Here is a 26738-nt window from a genome sequence, read left to right as displayed (position 1 = left end):
CATACAGAGAGAAGACCGGTCACTAATATCCTGACCTACCACATACAGAGAGATGACCGGTCACTAATATCCTGACCTACCACATACAGAGAGATGACCGGTCACTAATATCCTGACCTACCACATACAGAGAGAAGACCGGTCACTAGTGTCCTGACCTACCACATATAGAGAGAAGACCGGTCACTAATATCCTGACCTACCACATACAGAGAGAAGACCGGTCACTAATATCCTGACCTACTACATACAGAGAGAAGACCGGTCACTAATATCCTGACCTACCACATACAGAGAGACCCGTCACTAATATCCTGACCTACCACATACAGCGAGATGACCGGTCACTAATATCCTGACCTACCACATACAGAGAGAAGACCGGTCACTAATAACCTGACCTACCACATACAGAGAGATGACCGGTCACTAATATCCTGACCTACCACATACAGAGAGAAGACCGGTCACTAATATCCTGACCTAACACATACAGAGAGATGACCGGTCACTAATATCCTGACCTACCACATACAGCGAGATGACCGGTCACTAATATCCTGACCTACCACATACAGAGAGACCCGTCACTAATATCCTGACCTACCACATACAGCGAGATGACCGGTCACTAATATCCTGACCTACCACATACAGAGAGAAGACCGGTCACTAATAACCTGTCCTACCACATACAGAGAGATGACCATCACTAGTGTGCTGACCTACCACATACAGAGAGAAGACCGGTCACTAATATCCTGACTTACCACATACAGAGAGACCCGTCACTAATATCCTGACCTACCACATACAGAGAGAAGACCGGTCACTAGTGTCCTGACCTACCACATACAGAGAGAAGATCGGTCACTAATATCCTGACCTACCACATACAGAGAGAAGACCGGTCACTAATATCCTGACCTACCACATACAGAGAGATGACCGGTCACTAATATCCTGACCTACCACATACAGAGAGAAGACCGGTCACTAATATCCTGACCTACCACATACAGAGAGATGACCGGTCACTAATATCCTGACCTACCACATACAGAGAGATGACCGGTCACTAATATCCAGACCTACCACATACAGAGAGAAGACCGGTCACTAATATCCTGACCTACCACATACAGAGAGATGACCGGTCACTAATATCCTGACCTACCACATGCAGAGAGATGACCGGTCACTAATATCCTGACCTACCACATACAGAGAGATGACCGGTCACTAATAGCCTGACCTACCACATACAGAGAGAAGACCGGTCACTAATATCCTGACCTACCACATACAGAGAGATGACCATCACTAGTGTGCTGACCTACCACATACAGAGAGATGAGCGGTCACTAAAATCCTGACCTACCACATACAGAGAGATGACCAGTCACTAATCTCCTGACCTACCACATACAGAGAGAAGACCGGTCACTAATATCCTGACCTACCACATACAGAGAGAAGACCGGTCACTAATATCCTGACCTACCACATACAGAGAGAAGACCGGTCACTAATATCCTGACCTACCACATACAGAGAGAAGACCCGTCACTAATATCCTGACCTACCACATACAGAGAGAAGACCAGTCACTAATATCCTGACCTACCACATACAGAGAGATGACCGGTCACTAATATCCTGACCTACCACATACAGAGAGACCCGTCACTAATATCCTGACCTACCACATACAGTGAGATGACCGGTCACTAATATCCTGACCTACCACATACAGAGAGAGAAGACCGGTCACTAATATCCTGACCAACCACATACAGAGAGAAGACCGGTCACTAATATCCTGACCTACCACATACAGAGAGAAGACCGGTCACTAATATCCTGACCTACCACATACAGAGAGATGACCATCACTAGTGTGCTGACCTACCACATACAGAGAGAAGACCGGTCACTAATATCCTGACCTACCACATACAGAGAGATGACCGGTCACTAATATCCTGACCTACCACATACAGAGAGATGACCGGTCACTAATATCCTGACCTACCACATACAGAGAGAAGACAGGTCACTAATATCCTGACCTACCACATACAGAGAGAAGACCGGTCACTAATATCCTGACCTACCACATACAGAGAGATGACCTGTCACTAATATCCTGACCTACCACATACAGAGAGATGACCGGTCACTAATACCCTGACCTACCACATACAGAGAGATGACCGGTCACTAATATCCTGACCTACCACATACAGAGAGAAGACCGGTCACTAATATCCTGACCTACCACATACAGAGAGAAGACCGGTCACTAATATCCTGACCTACCACATACAGAGAGACCGGTCACTAATATCCAGACCTACCACATACAGAGAGAAGACCGGTCACTAGTGTCCTGACCTACCACATACAGAGAGACCCGTCACTAATATCCTGACCTACCACATACAGAGAGAAGACCGGTCACTAGTGTCCTGACCTACCACATACAGAGAGAAGACCGGTCACTAGTGTCCTGACCTACCACATACAGAGAGAATACCGGTCATTAATATCCTGACCTACCACATACAGAGAGAAGACCGGTCACTAATATCCTGACCTACCACATACAGAGAGATGACCCGTCACTAATATCCTGACCTACCACATACAGAGAGAAGACCGGTCACTAATATCCTGACCTACCACATACAAAGAGATGACCGGTCACTAATATCCTGACCTACCACATACAGAGAGATGACCCGTCACTAATATCATGACCTACCACATACAGAGAGATGACCGGTCACTAATATCCTGACCTACCACATAGAGAGAGAAGACCGGTCACTAATATCCTGACCTACCACATACAGAGAGATCACCGGTCACTAATATCCTGACCTACCACATACAGAGAGAAGACCCGTCACTAATATCCTGACCTACCACATACAGAGAGACCCGTCACTAATATCCTGACCTACCACATACAGAGAGAAGACCGGTCACTAATATCCTGACCTACCACATACAGAGAGAAGACCGGTCACTAATATCCTGACCTACCACATACAGAGAGATCACCGGTCACTAATATCCTGACCTACCACATACAGAGAGAAGACCCGTCACTAATATCCTGACCTACCACATACAGAGAGACCCGTCACTAATATCCTGACCTACCACATACAGAGAGACCGGTCACTAATATCCAGACCTACCACATACAGAGAGAAGACCGGTCACTAATATCCTGACCTACCACATACAGAGAGAAGACCGGTCACTAGTGTCCTGACCTACCACATACAGAGAGAAGACCAGTCACTAATATCCTGACCTAGCACATACAGAGAGATGACCGGTCACTAATATCCTGACCTACCACATACAGAGAGATCACCAGTCACTAATATCCTGACCTACCACATACAGAGAGAAGACCCGTCACTAATATCCTGACCTACCACATACAGAGAGACCCGTCACTAATATCCTGACCTACCACATACAGAGAGACCGGTCACTAATATCCAGACCTACCACATACAGAGAGAAGACCGGTCACTAATATCCTGACCTACCACATACAGAGAGAAGACCGGTCACTAGTGTCCTGACCTACCACATACAGAGAGAAGACCAGTCACTAATATCCTGACCTAACACATACAGAGAGATGACCGGTCACTAATATTCTGACCTACCACATACAGAGAGACCGTCACTAATATCCTGACCTACCACATACAGAGAGAAGACCGGTCACTAATATCCTGACCTACCACATACAGAGAGATGACCGGTCACTAATATCCTGACCTACCACATACAGAGAGATGACCGGTCACTAATATCCTGACCTACCACATACAGAGAGAAGACCGGTCACTAGTGTCCTGACCTACCACATATAGAGAGAAGACCGGTCACTAATATCCTGACCTACCACATACAGAGAGAAGACCGGTCACTAATATCCTGACCTACTACATACAGAGAGAAGACCGGTCACTAATATCCTGACCTACCACATACAGAGAGACCCGTCACTAATATCCTGACCTACCACATACAGCGAGATGACCGGTCACTAATATCCTGACCTACCATATACAGAGAGAAGACCGGTCACTAATAACCTGTCCTACCACATACAGAGAGATGACCATCACTAGTGTGCTGACCTACCACATACAGAGAGAAGACCGGTCACTAATATCCTGACTTACCACATACAGAGAGACCCGTCACTAATATCCTGACCTACCACATACAGAGAGAAGACGGGTCACTAGTGTCCTGACCTACCACATACAGAGAGAAGACCGGTCACTAATATCCTGACCTACCACATACAGAGAGATGACCATCACTAGTGTGCTGACCTACCACATACAGAGAGATGACCGGTCACTAATATCCTGACCTACCACATACAGAGAGATGACCGGTCACTAATATCCTGACCTACCACATACAGAGAGAAGACCGGTCACTAATATCCTGACCTACCACATACAGAGAGATGACCGGTCACTAATATCCTGACCTACCACATGCAGAGAGATGACCGGTCACTAATATCCTGACCTACCACATACAGAGAGATGACCGGTCACTAATATCCTGACCTACCACATACAGAGAGAAGACCGGTCACTAATATCCTGACCTACCACATACAGAGAGATGACCATCACTAGTGTGCTGACCTACCACATACAGAGAGATGAGCGGTCACTAAAATCCTGACCTACCACATACAGAGAGATGACCAGTCACTAGTCTCCTGATTTACCACATACAGAGAGAAGACCGATCACTAATATCCTGACCTACCACATACAGAGAGAAGACCGGTCACTAATATCCTGACCTACCACATACAGAGAGAAGACCGGTCACTAATATCCTGACCTACCACATACAGAGAGAAGACCCGTCACTAATATCCTGACCTACCACATACAGAGAGAAGACCAGTCACTAATATCCTGACCTACCACATACAGAGAGACCCGTCACTAATATCCTGACCTACCACATACAGAGAGACCCGTCACTAATATCCTGACCTACCACATACAGTGAGATGACCGGTCACTAATATCCTGACCTACCACATACAGAGAGAGAAGACCGGTCACTAATATCCTGACCAACCACATACAGAGAGAAGACCGGTCACTAATATCCTGACCTACCACATACAGAGAGAAGACCGGTCACTAATATCCTGACCTACCACATACAGAGAGATGACCATCACTAGTGTGCTGACCTACCACATACAGAGAGAAGACCGGTCACTAATATCCTGACCTACCACATACAGAGAGATGACCGGTCACTAATATCCTGACCTACCACATACAGAGAGATGACCGGTCACTAATATCCTGACCTATCACATACAGAGAGAAGACAGGTCACTAATATCCTGACCTACCACATACAGAGAGAAGACCGGTCACTAATATCCTGACCTACCACATACAGAGAGATGACCTGTCACTAATATCCTGACCTACCACATACAGAGAGATGACCGGTCACTAATACCCTGACCTACCACATACAGAGAGATGACCGGTCACTAATATCCTGACCTACCACATACAGAGAGATGACCTGTCACTAATATCCTGACCTACCACATACAGAGAGACCGGTCACTAATATCCAGACCTACCACATACAGAGAGAAGACCGGTCACTAGTGTCCTGACCTACCACATACAGAGAGACCCGTCACTAATATCCTGACCTACCACATACAGAGAGAAGACCGGTCACTAGTGTCCTGACCTACCACATACAGAGAGACCCGTCACTAATATCCTGACCTACCACATACAGAGAGAAGACCGGTCACTAGTGTCCTGACCTACCACATACAGAGAGAATACCGGTCATTAATATCCTGACCTACCACATACAGAGAGAAGACCGGTCACTAATATCCTGACCTACCACATACAGAGAGATGACCCGTCACTAATATCCTGACCTACCACATACAGAGAGAAGACCGGTCACTAATATCCTGACCTACCACATACAAAGAGATGACCGGTCACTAATATCCTGACCTACCACATACAGAGAGATGACCCGTCACTAATATCATGACCTACCACATACAGAGAGATGACCGGTCACTAATATCCTGACCTACCACATACAGAGAGAAGACCGGTCACTAATATCCTGACCTACCACATACAGGGAGATCACCGGTCACTAATATCCTGACCTACCACATACAGAGAGAAGACCCGTCACTAATATCCTGACCTACCACATACAGAGAGACCCGTCACTAATATCCTGACCTACCACATACAGAGAGAAGACCGGTCACTAGTGTCCTGACCTACCACATACAGAGAGACCCGTCACTAATATCCTGACCTACCACATACAGAGAGAAGACCGGTCACTAGTGTCCTGACCTACCACATACAGAGAGAAGACCGGTCACTAGTGTCCTGACCTACCACATACAGAGAGAATACCGGTCATTAATATCCTGACCTACCACATACAGAGAGAAGACCGGTCACTAATATCCTGACCTACCACATACAGAGAGATGACCCGTCACTAATATCCTGACCTACCACATACAGAGAGAAGACCGGTCACTAATATCCTGACCTACCACATACAAAGAGATGACCGGTCACTAATATCCTGACCTACCACATACAGAGAGATGACCCGTCACTAATATCATGACCTACCACATACAGAGAGATGACCGGTCACTAATATCCTGACCTACCACATAGAGAGAGAAGACCGGTCACTAATATCCTGACCTACCACATACAGAGAGATCACCGGTCACTAATATCCTGACCTACCACATACAGAGAGAAGACCCGTCACTAATATCCTGACCTACCACATACAGAGAGACCCGTCACTAATATCCTGACCTACCACATACAGAGAGAAGACCGGTCACTAATATCCTGACCTACCACATACAGAGAGAAGACCGGTCACTAATATCCTGACCTACCACATACAGAGAGATGACCCGTCACCAATATCATGACCTACCACATACAGAGAGATGACCGGTCACTAATATCCTGACCTACCACATACAGAGAGAAGACCGGTCACTAATATCCTGACCTACCACATACAGAGAGATCACCGGTCACTAATATCCTGACCTACCACATACAGAGAGAAGACCCGTCACTAATATCCTGACCTACCACATACAGAGAGACCCGTCACTAATATCCTGACCTACCACATACAGAGAGACCGGTCACTAATATCCAGACCTACCACATACAGAGAGAAGACCGGTCACTAATATCCTGACCTACCACATACAGAGAGATCACCGGTCACTAATATCCTGACCTACCACATACAGAGAGACCCGTCACTAATATCCTGACCTACCACATACAGAGAGAAGACCGGTCACTAATATCCTGACCTACCACATACAGAGAGAGAAGACCAGTCACTAATATCCTGACCTACCACATACAGAGAGACCCGTCACTAATATCCTGACCTACCACATACAGAGAGAAGATCGGTCACTAATATCCTGACCTACCACATACAGAGAGAAGATCGGTCACTAATATCCTGACCTACCACATACAGAGAGAAGACCGGTCACTAATATCCTGACCTACCACATACAGAGAGAAGACCCGTCACTAGTGTTCTCTTCCACATACAGAGAGATGACCGGTCACTAATAACCTGTATAGCCAGGGATGTAGATCATGTATAAGGGTGTATGTTGGGAGTTATACTGCTTCCCTCTAAAATTTATGGAGAGGAGTGTTACCTTGTTGATCCACTCGACCCGTTCAACATCTGGAAAATTCACCTGTAAAGACAAAAGGCGAAAGACGTCAGTCCATATACGGATTACCAAGATTGTACCCTGCCAGTGTGACCCTATATATCATAAACATACACATACAGCCCCATGTCACCAAGAAAGTATATACAGCCTCACATCACCAGGAAACTATATACAGCCCCATGTCACCAACAAACTATATACAGCCCCATGTCACCAGGAAACTATATACAGCCCCATGTCACCAGGAAACTATATACAGCCTCACATCACCAGGCAACTATATACAGCCCCATGTCACCAACAAACTATATACAGCCCCAGGTCACCAGGAAACTATATATACAGCTCCATGTCACCGGGAAACTATATACAGCCCCATGTCACCAGGAAACTATATACAGCCCCATGTCACCAGGAAACTATATACAGCCCCATGTCACCAGGAAACTATATACAGCCCCATGTCACCAACAAACTATATACAGCCCCAGGTCACCAGGAAACTATATATACAGCTCCATGTCACCGGGAAACTATATACAGCCCCATGTCATCAAAGTATATACAGCCCCATGTCATCAAAGTATATACAGCCCCATGTCACCAGGAAACTATATATACAGCCCCATGTCACCAACAAACTATATACAGCCCCATGTCACCAACAAACTATATACAGCCCCATGTCACCAATAAACTATATACAGCCCCATGTCACCAGGAAACTATATACAGCCCCATGCCACCGGGAAACTATATATATAGCCCCATGCCACCAGGAAACTATAGACAGCCGCATGTCACCAGGAAACTATAGACAGCCGCATGTCACCAGGAAACTATATACAGCCCCATGTCACCAGGAAACGTCATATCAGGTTCTGAATATAGCATCAGTCACCAGGGGATATAAGGTTAGTCAACATAAATGTAACTAGTCACTATAAAGTATATAATATGTACTGTATATACCGCCGGTCACCAGGTAATGTAACACTGTATACTATACATAGGACTGGTTACTACAGAGTATATAATATGTACTGTATATACCGCCGGTCACCAGGTAATGTAACACTGTATACTACACATAGGACTGGTCACTACAGGGTATATAATATGTACTGTATATACCGCCAGTCACCAGGTAATGTAACACTGTATACTATACATAGGACTGGTCACTACAGGGTATATAATATGTACTGTATATACCGCCGGTCACCAGGTAATGTAACACTGTATACTATACATAGGACTGGTCACTACAGGGTATATAATATGTACTGTATATACCGCCAGTCACCAGGTAATGTAACACTGTATACTACACATAGGACTGGTCACTACAGGGTATATAATATGTACTGTATATACCGCCGGTCACCAGGTAATATAACACTGTATACTACACATAGGACTGGTCACTACAGGGTATATAATATGTACTGTATATACCGCCGGTCACCAGGTAATGTAACACTGTATACTACACATAGGACTGGTCACTACAGGGTATATAATATGTACTGTATATACCGCCGGTCACCAGGTAATGTAACACTGTATACTATACATAGGACTGGTCACTACAGAGTATATAATATGTACTGTATATACCGCCGGTCACCAGGTAATGTAACACTGTATACTATACATAGGACTGGTCACTACAGAGTATATAATATGTACTGTATATACCGCCAGTCACCAGATAATATAACACTGTATACTATACATAGGACTGGTCACTACAGGGTATATAATATGTACTGTATATACCGCCGGTCACCAGGTAATGTAACACTGTATACTACACATAGGACTGATCACTACAGGGTATATAATATGTACTGTATATACCGCCGGTCACCAGGTAATGTAACACTGTATACTATACATAGGACTGGTCACTACAGAGTATATAATATGTACTGTATATACCGCCAGTCACCAGATAATATAACACTGTATACTATACATAGGACTGGTCACTACAGGGTATATAATATGTACTGTATATACCGCCGGTCACCAGGTAATGTAACACTGTATACTACACATAGGACTGGTCACTACAGAGTATATAATATGTACTGTATATACCGCCGGTCACCAGGTAATGTAACACTGTATACTACACATAGGACTGGTCACTACAGGGTATATAATATGTACTGTATATACAGCCGGTCACCAGGTAATATAACACTGTATACTATACATAGGACTGGTCACTACAGAGTATATAATATGTACTGTATATACCGCCGGTCACCAGGTAATGTAACACTGTATACTACACATAGGACTGGTCACTACAGGGTATATAATATGTACTGTATATACCGCCGGTCACCAGGTAATGTAACACTGTATACTATACATAGGACTGGTCACTACAGAGTATATAATATGTACTGTATATACCGCCGGTCACCAGGTAATGTAACACTGTATACTATACATAGGACTGGTCACTACAGGGTATATAATATGTACTGTATATACCGCCAGTCACCAGGTAATGTAACACTGTATACTACACATAGGACTGGTCACTACAGAGTATATAATATGTACTGTATATACCGCCAGTCACCAGGTAATGTAACACTGTATACTACACATAGGACTGGTCACTACAGGGTATATAATATGTACTGTATATACCGCCGGTCACCAGGTAATGTAACACTGTATACTACACATAGGACTGGTCACTACAGGGTATATAATATGTACTGTATATACCGCCGGTCACCAGGTAATGTAACACTGTATACTACACATAGGACTGGTTACTACAGGGTATATAATATGTACTGTATATACAGCCGGTCACCAGGTAATATAACACTGTATACTATACATAGGACTGGTCACTACAGGGTATATAATATGTACTGTATATACCGCCAGTCACCAGGTAATGTAACACTGTATACTATACATAGGACTGGTCACTACAGGGTATATAATATGTACTGTATATACCGCCGGTCACCAGGTAATGTAACACTGTATACTACACATAGGACTGGTCACTACAGAGTATATAATATGTACTGTATATACCGCCAGTCACCAGGTAATGTAACACTGTATACCACACATAGGACTGGTCACTACAGGGTATATAATATGTACTGTATATACCGCCGGTCACCAGGTAATGTAACACTGTATACTATACATAGGACTGGTCACTACAGGGTATATAATATGTACTGTATATACCGCCGGTCACCAGGTAATGTAACACTGTATACTACACATAGGACTGGTCACTACAGGGTATATAATATGTACTGTATATACCACCAGTCACCAGGTAATGTAACACTGTATACTATACATAGGACTGGTCACTACAGGGTATATAATATGTACTGTATATACCGCCGGTCACCAGGTAATGTAACACTGTATACTATACATAGGACTGGTCACTACAGAGTATATAATATGTACTGTATATACCGCCGGTCACCAGGTAATGTAACACTGTATACTACACATAGGACTGGTCACTACAGGGTATATAATATGTACTGTATATACCGCCGGTCACCAGGTAATGTAACACTGTATACTACACATAGGACTGGTTACTACAGGGTATATAATATGTACTGTATATACCGCCGGTCACCAGGTAATGTAACACTGTATACTATACATAGGACTGGTCACTACAGGGTATATAATATGTACTGTATATACCGCCAGTCACCAGGTAATGTAACACTGTATACCACACATAGGACTGGTCACTACAGAGTATATAATATGTACTGTATATACCGCCGGTCACCAGGTAATGTAACACTGTATACTACACATAGGACTGGTCACTACAGGGTATATAATATGTACTGTATATACCGCCGGTCACCAGGTAATGTAACACTGTATACTACACATAGGACTGGTCACTACAGAGTATATAATATGTACTGTATATACCGCCGGTCACCAGGTAATGTAACACTGTATACTGTACATAGGACTGGTCACTACAGGGTATATAATATGTACTGTATATACCGCCGGTCACCAGGTAATGTAACACTGTATACTACACATAGGACTGGTTACTACAGGGTATATAATATGTACTGTATATACCGCCGGTCACCAGGTAATGTAACACTGTATACTACACATAGGACTGGTCACTACAGGGTATATAATATGTACTGTATATACCGCCGGTCACCAGGTAATGTAACACTGTATACTACACATAGGACTGGTCACTACAGGGTATATAATATGTACTGTATATACCGCCGGTCACCAGGTAATGTAACACTGTATACCACACATAGGACTGGTCACTACAGAGTATATAATATGTACTGTATATACCGCCGGTCACCAGGTAATGTAACACTGTATACTACACATAGGACTGGTCACTACAGGGTATATAATATGTACTGTATATACCGCCGGTCACCAGGTAATGTAACACTGTATACTACACATAGGACTGGTTACTACAGGGTATATAATATGTACTGTATATACCGCCGGTCACCAGGTAATGTAACACTGTATACCACACATAGGACTGGTCACTACAGGGTATATAATATGTACTGTATATACCGCCGGTCACCAGGTAATGTAACACTGTATACCACACATAGGACTGGTCACTACAGGGTATATAATATGTACTGTATATACCGCCAGTCACCAGGTAATGTAACACTGTATACCACACATAGGACTGGTCACTACAGGGTATATAATATGTACTGTATATACCGCCTGTCACCAGGTAATGTAACACTGTATACCACACATAGGACTGGTCACTACAGGGTATATAATATGTACTGTATATACCGCCGGTCACCAGGTAATGTAACACTGTATACTACACATAGGACTGGTCACTACAGGGTATATAATATGTACTGTATATACCGCCGGTCACCAGGTAATGTAACACTGTATACTACACATAGGACTGGTCACTACAGGGTATATAATATGTACTGTATATACCGCCGGTCACCAGGTAATGTAACACTGTATACCACACATAGGACTGGTCACTACAGGGTATATAATATGTACTGTATATACCGCCGGTCACCAGGTAATGTAACCACTGTATACTGTACATAGGACTGGTCACTATAGAGTATATAATATGTACTGTATATACCGCCGGTCACCAGGTAATGTAACACTGTATACTACACATAGGACTGGTCACTACAGAGTATATAATATGTACTGTATATACCGCCGGTCACCAGGTAATGTAACACTGTATACTACACATAGGACTGGTCACTACAGGGTATATAATATGTACTGTATATACCGCCGGTCACCAGGTAATGTAACACTGTATACCACACATAGGACTGGTCACTACAGAGTATATAATATGTACTGTATATACCGCCGGTCACCAGGTAATGTAACACTGTATACTATACATAGGACTGGTCACTACAGGGTATATAATATGTACTGTATATACCGCCGGTCACCAGGTAATGTAACACTGTATACTACACATAGGACTGGTCACTACAGGGTATATAATATGTACTGTATATACCGCCGGTCACCAGGTAATGTAACACTGTATACCACACATAGGACTGGTCACTACAGAGTATATAATATGTACTGTATATACCGCCGGTCACCAGGTAATGTAACACTGTATACTACACATAGGACTGGTCACTACAGGGTATATAATATGTACTGTATATACCGCCGGTCACCAGGTAATGTAACACTGTATACCACACATAGGACTGGTCACTACAGGGTATATAATATGTACTGTATATACCGCCAGTCACCAGGTAATGTAACACCTGTATACCACACATAGGACTGGTCACTACAGGGTATATAATATGTACTGTATATACCGCCGGTCACCAGGTAATGTAACACTGTATACTACACATAGGACTGGTCACTACAGGGTATATAATATGTACTGTATATACCGCCGGTCACCAGGTAATGTAACACTGTATACTACACATAGGACTGGTCACTACAGAGTATATAATATGTACTGTATATACCGCCGGTCACCAGGTAATGTAACACTGTATACTACACATAGGACTGGTCACTACAGGGTATATAATATGTACTGTATATACCGCCGGTCACCAGGTAATGTAACACTGTATACCACACATAGGACTGGTCACTACAGGGTATATAATATGTACTGTATATACCGCCGGTCACCAGGTAATGTAACACTGTATACTACACATAGGACTGGTTACTACAGAGTATATAATATGTACTGTATATACCGCCGGTCACCAGGTAATGTAACACTGTATACTACACATAGGACTGGTCACTACAGAGTATATAATATGTACTGTATATACCGCCGGTCACCAGGTAATGTAACACTGTATACTATACATAGGACTGGTCACTACAGAGTATATAATATGTACTGTATATACCGCCGGTCACCAGGTAATGTAACACTGTATACTACACATAGGACTGGTCACTACAGGGTATATAATATGTACTGTATATACCACCAGTCACCAGGTAATGTAACACTGTATACTATACATAGGACTGGTCACTACAGGGTATATAATATGTACTGTATATATCGCCGGTCACCAGGTAATGTAACACTGTATACTACACATAGGACTGGTCACTACAGGGTATATAATATGTACTGTATATACCACCAGTCACCAGGTAATATAACACTGTATACTACACATAGGACTGGTCACTACAGGGTATATAATATGTACTGTATATACCGCCGGTCACCAGGTAATGTAACACTGTATACTACACATAGGACTGGTCACTATAGAGTATATAATATTCTGTACAGAATGGGGGGTGCAGTTTTTAATATCCTGTGATTTGGGATGTTGGTCAGTCCGCATGGCGCCGGCGTTTACGATGGATAGGAGGTATAAGGCGCGCGGTATAATCAGGGGCACGGACTGTACTCCGATACAATGATAGATCGCTCCCCCGCCACGTCTCCTCACATTGACATTACGGAGCGGAGGACGCTGCACCATGTGACCTGCTCACCATGGCATTGTCTGTAATGAGCGAGGCGTGGGCGGCCGGGCAGGCATGACAGGTACCCGCTCTGCAGGTTGGGTAACTCTACGAGTCCAGACACGAGTGATAGTTTCACTTATATCTTCACAGCTTTTCCCCGAGACAGTCACGCTCTAATGAGACGACGTGAAACTTTCTAATAGACTTTGTCTTTCAATCCTCCAAGGTCTGTTCTTCCTGGCAATGAACGGAAACACAAGAATCATAGTTCTGCTTACACAGCTGAAGGTTTGTTACAATGTGTCAGTGCAATCAATCCTCTTGGATTCTTATAAGCTGCACACAAAAAGCTGCTGTATTTAGCCCACAGAGGATTGCCTACTCTGACAGACTGCGACAGACCCATCAGCTGTGTGAGCAGGACCAGGTCACTCGGGTGAGTCGATTAGGCCGTCTGTACGTCTCTGAACTCCCGATACTCCCGAGTTCTGAAATGTTTCACACTATGTCACCCCGCATATTACAGGACACTAAAGCCTGCTGAGCCGGCGGAGGGCGACATTTATTTGATCTCCTTATCTGCGGCCGCCGTAATGGGAACGGATCCACCTTTATATTCAACAAAGAAATATGAAAAGCGACAAATAAAACCGGATTAAAGCTGCAACGTCAACAGCCAAAATACACAGATCCCAGAGGTGCCGCCACCCAGCTTTCCCAGAGCCCTGAACAGCAATCTTCTCAGTTATGTAGTGAAACATCCCCAGATAGAAGACGAGCGGCACCGACCGCCATATAAGTGGTCACCCAGCTTTCCCAGGTACAGCTGACAGAGAAGACGACTGTAACTAATGGGGGTGATGGAAAACATCCGGAAATATCAGTAAATAACTGGACAGGAGACCGGCTGCCCCCCAGAATCCTGACCGGCTGCCCCCCAGAATCCTCACCGGCTGCCCCCCAGAATCCTGACCGGCTGCCCCCCAGAATCCTCACCGGCTGCCCCCCAGAATCCTCACCGGCTGCCCCCCAGAATCCTCACCGGCTGCCCCCCAGAATCCTCACCGGCTGCCCCCCAGAATCCTCACCGGCTGCCCCCCAGAATCCTCACCGGCTGCCCCCCAGAATCCTCACCGGCTGCCCCCCAGAATCCTCACCGGCTGCCCCCCAGAATCCTCACCGGCTGCCCCCCAGAATCCTCACCGGCTGCCCCCCAGAATCCTCACCGGCTGCCCCCCAGAACCCTCACCGGCTGCCCCCCAGAACCCTCACCGGCTGGCCCCCAGAATCCTCACCGGCTGGCCCCCAGAATCCTCACCGGCTGCCCCCCAGAATCCTCACCGGCTGCCCCCCAGAATCCTGAACGGCTGCCCCCCAGAACCCTCACCGGCTGGCCCCCAGAATCCTCACCGGCTGGCCCCCAGAATCCTGACCGGCTGCCCCCCAGAATCCTCACCGGCTGCCCCCCAGAATCCTCACCGGCTGCCCCCCAGAATCCTGACCGGCTGCCCCCCAGAATCCTCACCGGCTGCCCCCCAGAATCCTCACCGGCTGCCCCCCAGAATCCTGACCGGCTGCCCCCCAGAATCCTCACCGGCTGCCCCCCAGAATCCTCACCGGCTGCCCCCCAGAATCCTCACCGGCTGCCCCCCAGAATCCTCACCGGCTGCCCCCCAGAATCCTCACCGGCTGCCCCCCAGAATCCTCACCGGCTGCCCCCCAGAATCCTCACCGGCTGCCCCCCAGAATCCTCACCGGCTGCCCCCCAGAATCCTGAACGGCTGCCCCCCAGAACCCTCACCGGCTGGCCCCCAGAATCCTCACCGGCTGGCCCCCAGAATCCTCACCGGCTGCCCCCCAGAATCCTCACCGGCTGCCCCCCAGAATCCTGAACGGCTGCCCCCCAGAACCCTCACCGGCTGGCCCCCAGAATCCTCACCGGCTGGCCCCCAGAATCCTCACCGGCTGGCCCCCAGAATCCTCACCGGCTGCCCCCCAGAATCCTGAACGGCTGCCCCCCAGAACCCTCACCGGCTGGCCCCCAGAATCCTCACCGGCTGGCCCCCAGAATCCTCACCGGCTGCCCCCCAGAATCCTCACCGGCTGCCCCCCAGAATCCTGACCGGCTGGAACCCGGCCTACATTGTAACAAACTCTCTGCTGTGTGAGCAGGACAGGATTCCAGCTATTGGATGGAAACAATTTGGCCGCTTGATGGCAGAATGATATCATGAGAAACCGACGAGGGCGAATAATAGAATCACAAGAGTAGAAACCATCGGGGAGCGGCGTCAAAGCTGGTGCGGAGGAAAAGTGGGGCAGTCGCCCATAGCAACCAATCCGGTCGCTGCACTAATGCTCCAAAGGGCCTCTAAAAAATGAGAGCTGGCATGTGATTGGCTGCTATGGCGACTGCTTCAAAACTGGTGCAAAGGAATTCCCCGTTGCGTGGAATTGCGTTAGACCAATAGACGCAAACGTCAGGTCACCGTGAAGCCGCAGCTTACATGAGACGCCCGGCCGCGATGACGGTGTGTAGGGTCCTGTAGGCCCGAAAAACAACTTGGGGGGTGCTACATGATGGGGCAGTTGTTCTTAGTCGTCATTGGTTCTGAGGTAATTGTTTCCGTTTTCAGCGGTGATGATGGCGGATGACGCGGCAGTGATTTGTGGGCGCAGCACAGTCAGAGAATTACAAGATCATAAGTGTCCACCGAGATAACGTGCGCAGGGGGAGGGGCTGAAAATCACCAACTCCAGGGTAATCCCCCTCCTCACCGAGAAAGCTGGACAGTAATTACAGGACAATCCCAGGCCGCAGCCCTGACAGCGTACGCAGGTAGTCACCGCAGCAATGACCCCTCCCCCACACGTCCTGGGGAGATGGCGACGCAGGATTATTACACGCACAGACCGATCCTCACGGTTTGTGTGATTGTGATGCGGCTCCACGGGGATAACGCGCACTGCGATGGTCACGGACCGTGCTAGATTGCTGAGCGATATTTTGCGTTATCGCGGATATTATTCTAGGAGGAGCGCAGGAAGCCGCACGTCTGTACGAGGGGTCGAGGATCTAAAACTCCACTAAAACATTTGGCGTTCACCATCAGAAATTGTTGATGAATCATTCACTTTTACCTCACATTCCCATGTACCATAAATGGCGCAGGAGCGCGAGACCAACGTCATAATTACATACATCCGCCCCATAGTGTAACCAGATGTGTGTACTGTGTATAGTATATGATGTGTATACTGTGTATAGTATATGATGTGTATACTGTGTATAGTATATGATGTGTGTACTGTGTATATTATATGATGTGTATACTGTGTATAGTATATGATGTGTATACTGTGTATAGTATATGATGTGTATACTGTGTATAGTATATGATGTGTATATTGTGTATAGTATATGATGTGTATAGTATATGATGTGTGTACTGTGTATAGTATATGATGTGTGTACTGTGTATAGTATATGATGTGTGTACTGTGTATAGTATATGATGTGTGTACTGTGTATAGTATATGATGTGTATACTGTGTATAGTATATGATGTGTATACTGTGTATAGTATATGATGTGTGTACTGTGTATATTATATGATGTGTGTACTGTGTATAGTATATGATGTGTATACTGTGTATAGTATATGATGTGTATACTGTGTATATTATATGATGTGTGTACTGTGTATAGTATATGATGTGTGTACTGTGTATAGTATATGATGTGTGTACTGTGTATAGTATATGATGTGTGTACTGTGTATAGTATATGATGTGTGTACTGTGTATAGTATATGATGTGTGTACTGTGTATAGTATATGATGTGTGTACTGTGTATAGTATATGATGTGTATACTGTGTATAGTATATGATGTGTATACTGTGTATAGTATATGATGTGTGTACTGTGTATAGTATATGATGTGTGTACTGTGTATAGTATATGATGTGTATACTGTGTATAGTATATGATGTGTGTACTGTGTATAGTATATGATGTGTGTGCTGTGTATAGTATATGATGTGTGTACTGTGTATAGTATATGATGTGTGTACTGTGTATAGTATATGATGTGTGTACTGTGTATAGTATATGTGTATACTGTGTATAGTATATGATGTGTGTACTGTGTATATTATATGATGTGTGTACTGTGTATAGTATATGATGTGTATAGTATATGATGTGTGTACTGTGTATAGTATATGATGTGTACACTGTGTATAGTATATGATGTGTATACTGTGTATAGTATATGATGTGTATACTGTGTATAGTATATGATGTGTGTACTGTGTATAGTATATGATGTGTATACTGTGTATAGTATATGATGTGTGTACTGTGTATAGTATATGATGTGTACACTGTGTATATTATATGATGTGTATACTGTGTATAGTATATGATGTGTATACTGTGTATATTATATGATGTGTGTACTGTGTATAGTATATGATGTGTATACTGTGTATAGTATATGATGTGTGTACTGTGTATAGTATATGATGTGTATACTGTGTATAGTATATGATGTGTATACTGTGTATAGTATATGATGTGTGTACTGTGTATAGTATATGATGTGTATACTGTGTATAGTATATGATGTGTGTACTGTGTATATTATATGATGTGTATACTGTGTATATTATATGATGTGTGTACTGTGTATAGTATATGATGTGTGTACTGTGTATAGTATATGATGTGTATATTGTGTATAGTATATGATGTGTATACTGTGTATATTATATGATGTGTGTACTGTGTATAGTATATGATGTGTGTACTGTGTATAGTATATGATGTGTGTACTGTGTATATTATATGATGTGTGTACTGTGTATATTATATGATGTGTATACTGTGTATATTATATGATGTGTATATTGTGTATATTATATGATGTGTGTACTGTGTATATTATATGATGTGTGTACTGTGTATATTATATGATGTGTATACTGTGTATAGTATATGATGTGTGTACTGTGTATATTATATGATGTGTATACTGTGTATAGTATATGATGTGTGTACTGTGTATATTATATGATGTGTGTACTGTGTATAGTATATGATGTGTATAGTATATGATGTGTGTACTGTGTATAGTATATGATGTGTATACTGTGTATAGTATATGATGTGTGTACTGTGTATAGTATATGATGTGTATACTGTGTATATTATATGATGTGTATACTGTGTATATTATATGATGTGTGTACTGTGTATAGTATATGATGTGTGTACTGTGTATAGTATATGATGTGTGTACTGTGTATATTATATGATGTGTATACTGTGTATATTATATGATGTGTATATTGTGTATATTATATGATGTGTGTACTGTGTATATTATATGATGTGTGTACTGTGTATATTATATGATGTGTATACTGTGTATAGTATATGATGTGTGTACTGTGTATAGCATATGATGTGTATACTGTGTATAGTATATGATGTGTGTACTGTGTATATTATATGATGTGTACACTGTGTATAGTATATGATGTGTGTACTGTGTATAGTATATGATGTGTATACTGTGTATAGTATATCATGTGTGTACTGTGTATAGTATATGATGTGTGTACTGTGTATAGTATATGATGTGTATACTGTGTATAGTATATGATGTGTGTACTGTGTATAGTATATGATGTGTATACTGTGTATAGTATATGATGTGTGTACTGTGTATAGTATATGATGTGTGTACTGTGTATAGTATATGATGTGTGTACTGTGTATATTATATGATGTGTGTACTGTGTATAGTATATGATGTGTGTACTGTGTATAGTATATGATGTGTATACTGTGTATATTATATGATGTGTATACTGTGTATAGTATATGATGTGTATATTATATGATGTGTATACTGTGTATAGTATATGATGTGTGTACTGTGTATAGTATATGATGTGTATACTGTGTATAGTATATGATGTGTGTACTGTGTATATTATATGATGTGTGTACTGTGTATAGTATATGATGTGTATACTGTGTATATTATATGATGTGTATACTGTGTATAGTATATGATGTGTATACTGTGTATAGTATATGATGTGTATAGTATATGATGTGTATACTGTGTATAGTATATGATGTGTATACTGTGTATATTATATGATGTGTATACTGTGTATAGTATATGATGTGTGTACTGTGTATAGTATATGATGTGTGTACTGTGTATAGTATATGATGTGTGTACTGTGTATATTATATGATGTGTGTACTGTGTATAGTATATGATGTGTGTACTGTGTATAGTATATGATGTGTGTACTGTGTATAGTATATGATGTGTATAGTATATGATGTGTGTACTGTGTATAGTATATGATGTGTACACTGTGTATAGTATATGATGTGTATATTATATGATGTGTGTACTGTGTATAGTATATGATGTGTGTACTGTGTATAGCATATGATGTGTATACTGTGTATAGCATATGATGTGTATACTGTGTATAGCATATGATGTGTATACTGTGTATAGCATATGATGTGTGTACTGTGTATATTATATGATGTGTGTACTGTGTATAGCATATGATGTGTGTACTGTGTATAGCATATGATGTGTATACTGTGTATAGTATATGATGTGTGTACTGTGTATATTATATGATGTGTGTACTGTGTATAGTATATGATGTGTGTACTGTGTATAGTATATGATGTGTATACTGTGTATAGTATATGATGTGTATACTGTGTATAGTATATGATGTGTATACTGTGTATAGTATATGATGTGTGTACTGTGTATAGTATATGATGTGTGTACTGTGTATAGTATATGATGTGTATACTGTGTATAGTATATGATGTGTGTACTGTGTATAGTATATGATGTGTGTACTGTGTATAGTATATGATGTGTGTACTGTGTATAGTATATGATGTGTGTACTGTGTGTATTATATGATGTGTATACTGTGTATATTATATGATGTGTGTACTGTGTATAGTATATGATGTGTGTACTGTGTATAGTATATGATGTGTGTACTGTGTATATTATATGATGTGTGTACTGTGTATATTATATGATGTGTGTACTGTGTATATTATATGATGTGTGTACTGTGTATATTATATGATGTGTGTACTGTGTATAGTATATGATGTGTGTACTGTGTATAGTATATGATGTGTGTACTGTGTATATTATATGATGTGTGTACTGTGTATAGTATATGATGTGTATAGTATATGATGTGTGTACTGTGTATAGTATATGATGTGTATAGTATATGATGTGTGTACTGTGTATAGTATATGATGTGTACTGTGTATAGTATATGATGTGTGTACTGTGTATAGTATATGACGTGTGTACTGTGTATAGTATATGATGTGTGTACTGTGTATAGTATATGATGTGTGTGCTGTGTATAGTATATGATGTGTGTGCTGTGTATAGTATATGATGTGTGTACTGTGTATAGTATATGATGTGTATACTGTGTATAGTATATGATGTGTATACTGTGTATAGTATATGATGTGTGTACTGTGTATAGTATATGATGTGTATACTGTGTATAGTATATGTTGTGTGTACTGTGTATAGTATATGATGTGTATACTGTGTATAGTATATGTTGTGTGTACTGTGTATAGTATATGATGTGTATATTATATGATGTGTATACTGTGTATAGTATATGATGTGTGTACTGTGTATAGTATATGATGTGTATATTGTGTATAGTATATGTTGTGTGTACTGTGTATAGTATATGATGTGTATATTATATGATGTGTATACTGTGTATAGTATATGATGTGTGTACTGTGTATAGTATATGATGTGTGTACTGTGTATAGTATATGATGTGTGTACTGTGTATATTATATGATGTGTATATTGTGTATATTATATGATGTGTGTACTGTGTATAGTATATGATGTGTATACTGTGTATACTATATGATGTGTGTACTGTGTATATTATATGATGTGTATACTGTGTATAGTATATGATGTGTATACTGTGTATAGTATATGATGTGTATACTGTGTATAGTATATGATGTGTATATTATATGATGTGTGTACTGTGTATAGTATATGATGTGTGTACTGTGTATAGTATATGATGTGTGTACTGTGTATAGTATATGATGTGTGTACTGTGTATAGTATATGATGTGTGTACTGTGTATAGTATATGATGTGTGTACTGTGTATAGTATATGATGTGTATACTGTGTATAGTATATGATGTGTGTACTGTGTATAGTATATGATGTGTATACTGTGTATATTATATGATGTGTATACTGTGTATAGTATATGATGTGTGTACTGTGTATATTATATGATGTGTATACTGTGTATAGTATATGATGTGTATACTGTGTATAGTATATGATGTGTGTACTGTGTATAGTATATGATGTGTGTACTGTGTATAGTATATGATGTGTATACTGTGTATAGTATATGATGTGTGTACTGTGTATAGTATATGATGTGTGTACTGTGTATAGTATATGATGTGTGTACTGTGTATAGTATATGATGTGTGTACTGTGTATAGTATATGTGTGTACTGTGTATATTATATGATGTGTGTACTGTGTATATTATATGATGTGTGTACTGTGTATAGTATATGATGTGTGTACTGTGTATAGTATATGATGTGTATACTGTGTATAGTATATGATGTGTATACTGTGTATAGTATATGATGTGTGTACTGTGTATAGTATATGATGTGTATACTGTGTATAGTATATGATGTGTGTACTGTGTATATTATATGATGTGTGTACTGTGTATAGTATATGATGTGTGTACTGTGTATAGTATATGATGTGTATACTGTGTATATTATATGATGTGTATACTGTGTATAGTATATGATGTGTATACTGTGTATAGTATATGATGTGTGTACTGTGTATAGTATATGATGTGTGTACTGTGTATAGTATATGATGTGTGTACTGTGTATAGTATATGATGTGTGTACTGTGTGTATTATATGATGTGTATACTGTGTATAGTATATGATGTGTGTACTGTGTATATTATATGATGTGTGTACTGTGTATAGTATATGATGTGTGTACTGTGTATAGTATATGATGTGTGTACTGTGTATAGTATATGATGTATGTACTGTGTATAGTATATGATGTGTGTACTGTGTATAGTATATGATGTGTGTACTGTGTATAGTATATGATGTGTGTACTGTGTATAGTATATGATGTGTGTACTGTGTATAGTATATGATGTGTGTACTGTGTATAGTATATGATGTGTGTACTGTGTATAGTATATGTGTGTACTGTGTATAGTATATGATGTGTGTACTGTGTATAGTATATGATGTCTGTACTGTGTATAGTATATGGTGTGTGTACTGTGTATAGTATATGATGTGTATACTGTGTATAGTATATGATGTGTGTACTGTGTATAGTATATGATGTGTGTACTGTGTATAGTATATGATGTGTGTACTGTGTATAGTATATGATGTGTGTACTGTGTATAGTATATGATGTGTATACTGTGTATAGTATATGATGTGTGTACTGTGTATATTATATGATGTGTATACTGTGTATAGTATATGATGTGTGTACTGTGTATAGTATATGATGTGTGTACTGTGTATAGTATATGATGTGTGTACTGTGTATAGTATATGATGTGTGTACTGTGTATAGTATATGATGTGTGTACTGTGTATAGTATATGATGTGTACACTGTGTATAGTATATGACGTGTGTACTGTGTATAGTATATGACGTGTGTACTGTGTATAGTATATGATGTGTGTACTGTGTATAGTATATGATGTGTACACTGTGTATAGTATATGTGTATACTGTGTATAGTATATGATGTGTATACTGTGTATAGTATGTGATGTGTGTACTGTGTATAGTATATGATGTGTGTACTGTGTATAGTATATGATGTGTGTACTGTGTATAGTATATGATGTGTGTACTGTGTATAGTATATGATGTGTGTACTGTGTATAGTATATGATGTGTGTACTGTGTATAGTATATGATGTGTACACTGTGTATAGTATATCATGTGTATACTGTGTATAGTATATGTTGTGTGTACTGTGTATAGTATATGATGTGTATACTGTGTATAGTATATGATGTGTGTACTGTGTATAGTATATGATGTGTACACTGTGTATAGTATATGTGTATACTGTGTATAGTATATGATGTGTATACTGTGTATAGTATGTGATGTGTGTACTGTGTATAGTATATGATGTGTGTACTGTGTATAGTATATGATGTGTGTACTGTGTATAGTATATGATGTGTGTACTGTGTATAGTATATGATGTGTGTACTGTGTATAGTATATGATGTGTGTACTGTGTATAGTATATGATGTGTGTACTGTGTATAGTATATGATGTGTGTACTGTGTATAGTATATGATGTGTGTACTGTGTATAGTATATGATGTGTATACTGTGTATAGTATATGATGTGTGTACTGTGTATAGTATATGATGTGTGTACTGTGTATAGTATATGATGTGTGTACTGTGTATAGTATATGATGTGTGTACTGTGTATAGTGTATGATGTGTGTACTGTGTATAGTATGTGATGTGTGTACTGTGTATAGTATATGATGTGTGTACTGTGTATAGTATATGATGTGTGTACTGTGTATAGTATATGATGTGTATACTGTGTATAGTATATGATGTGTATACTGTGTATAGTATATGATGTGTACACTGTGTATAGTATATGTTGTGTGTACTGTGTATAGTATATGATGTGTATACTGTGTATAGTATATGATGTGTATACTGTGTATATTATATGATGTGTATACTGTGTATAGTATATGTGTGTACTGTGTATAGTATATGATGTGTGTACTGTGTATAGTATATGATGTGTATATTATATGATGTGTATACTGTGTATAGTATATGATGTGTGTACTGTGTATAGTATATGATGTGTATACTGTGTATATTATATGATGTGTGTACTGTGTATAGTATATGATGTGTGTACTGTGTATAGTATATGTGTGTACTGTGTATAGTATATGATGTGTGTACTGTGTATAGTATATGATGTGTATACTGTGTATAGTATATGATGTGTGTACTGTGTATAGTATATGATGTGTATACTGTGTATAGTATATGATGTGTATACTGTGTATAGTATATGATGTGTGTACTGTGTATAGTATATGATGTGTGTACTGTGTATAGTATATGATGTGTGTACTGTGTATAGTATATGATGTGTGTACTGTGTATAGTATATGATGTGTGTACTGTGTATAGTATATGATGTGTATACTGTGTATAGTATATGATGTGTGTACTGTGTATAGTATATGATGTGTGTACTGTGTATATTATATGATGTGTGTACTGTGTATATTATATGATGTGTGTACTGTGTATAGTATATGATGTGTGTACTGTGTATAGTATATGATGTGTGTACTGTGTATAGTATATGATGTGTGTACTGTGTATAGTATATGATGTGTGTACTGTGTATAGTATATGATGTGTGTACTGTGTATAGTATATGATGTGTGTACTGTGTATAGTATATGATGTGTGTACTGTGTATAGTATATGATTGTGTATACTGTGTATAGTATATGATGTGTGTACTGTGTATAGTATATGATGTGTACACTGTGTATAGTATATGATGTGTATACTGTGTATATTATATGATGTGTGTACTGTGTATAGTATATGATGTGTGTACTGTGTAT

General features: G+C 41.0%; 1 protein-coding gene across 1 annotated transcript in view; it reads right to left on the bottom strand.

Annotated features, from left to right (window-relative positions):
* Positions 1-26738, bottom strand: part of ESYT3 (extended synaptotagmin 3) — an 81303-nt gene that overhangs the window by 42849 nt on the left and 11716 nt on the right. The window contains exon 2 of the mRNA XM_075831018.1: positions 7826-7867. Within this exon, the coding sequence (XP_075687133.1) occupies positions 7826-7867 (42 nt within the window). The remainder of the gene's footprint in view (positions 1-7825; positions 7868-26738) is intronic.

Source organism: Rhinoderma darwinii, chromosome 6 (assembly GCF_050947455.1).
Source record: "Rhinoderma darwinii isolate aRhiDar2 chromosome 6, aRhiDar2.hap1, whole genome shotgun sequence".
Classification (NCBI taxonomy): Eukaryota; Metazoa; Chordata; class Amphibia; order Anura; family Rhinodermatidae; genus Rhinoderma; species Rhinoderma darwinii.
This window is presented reverse-complemented; position numbering and strand designations above follow the sequence as displayed.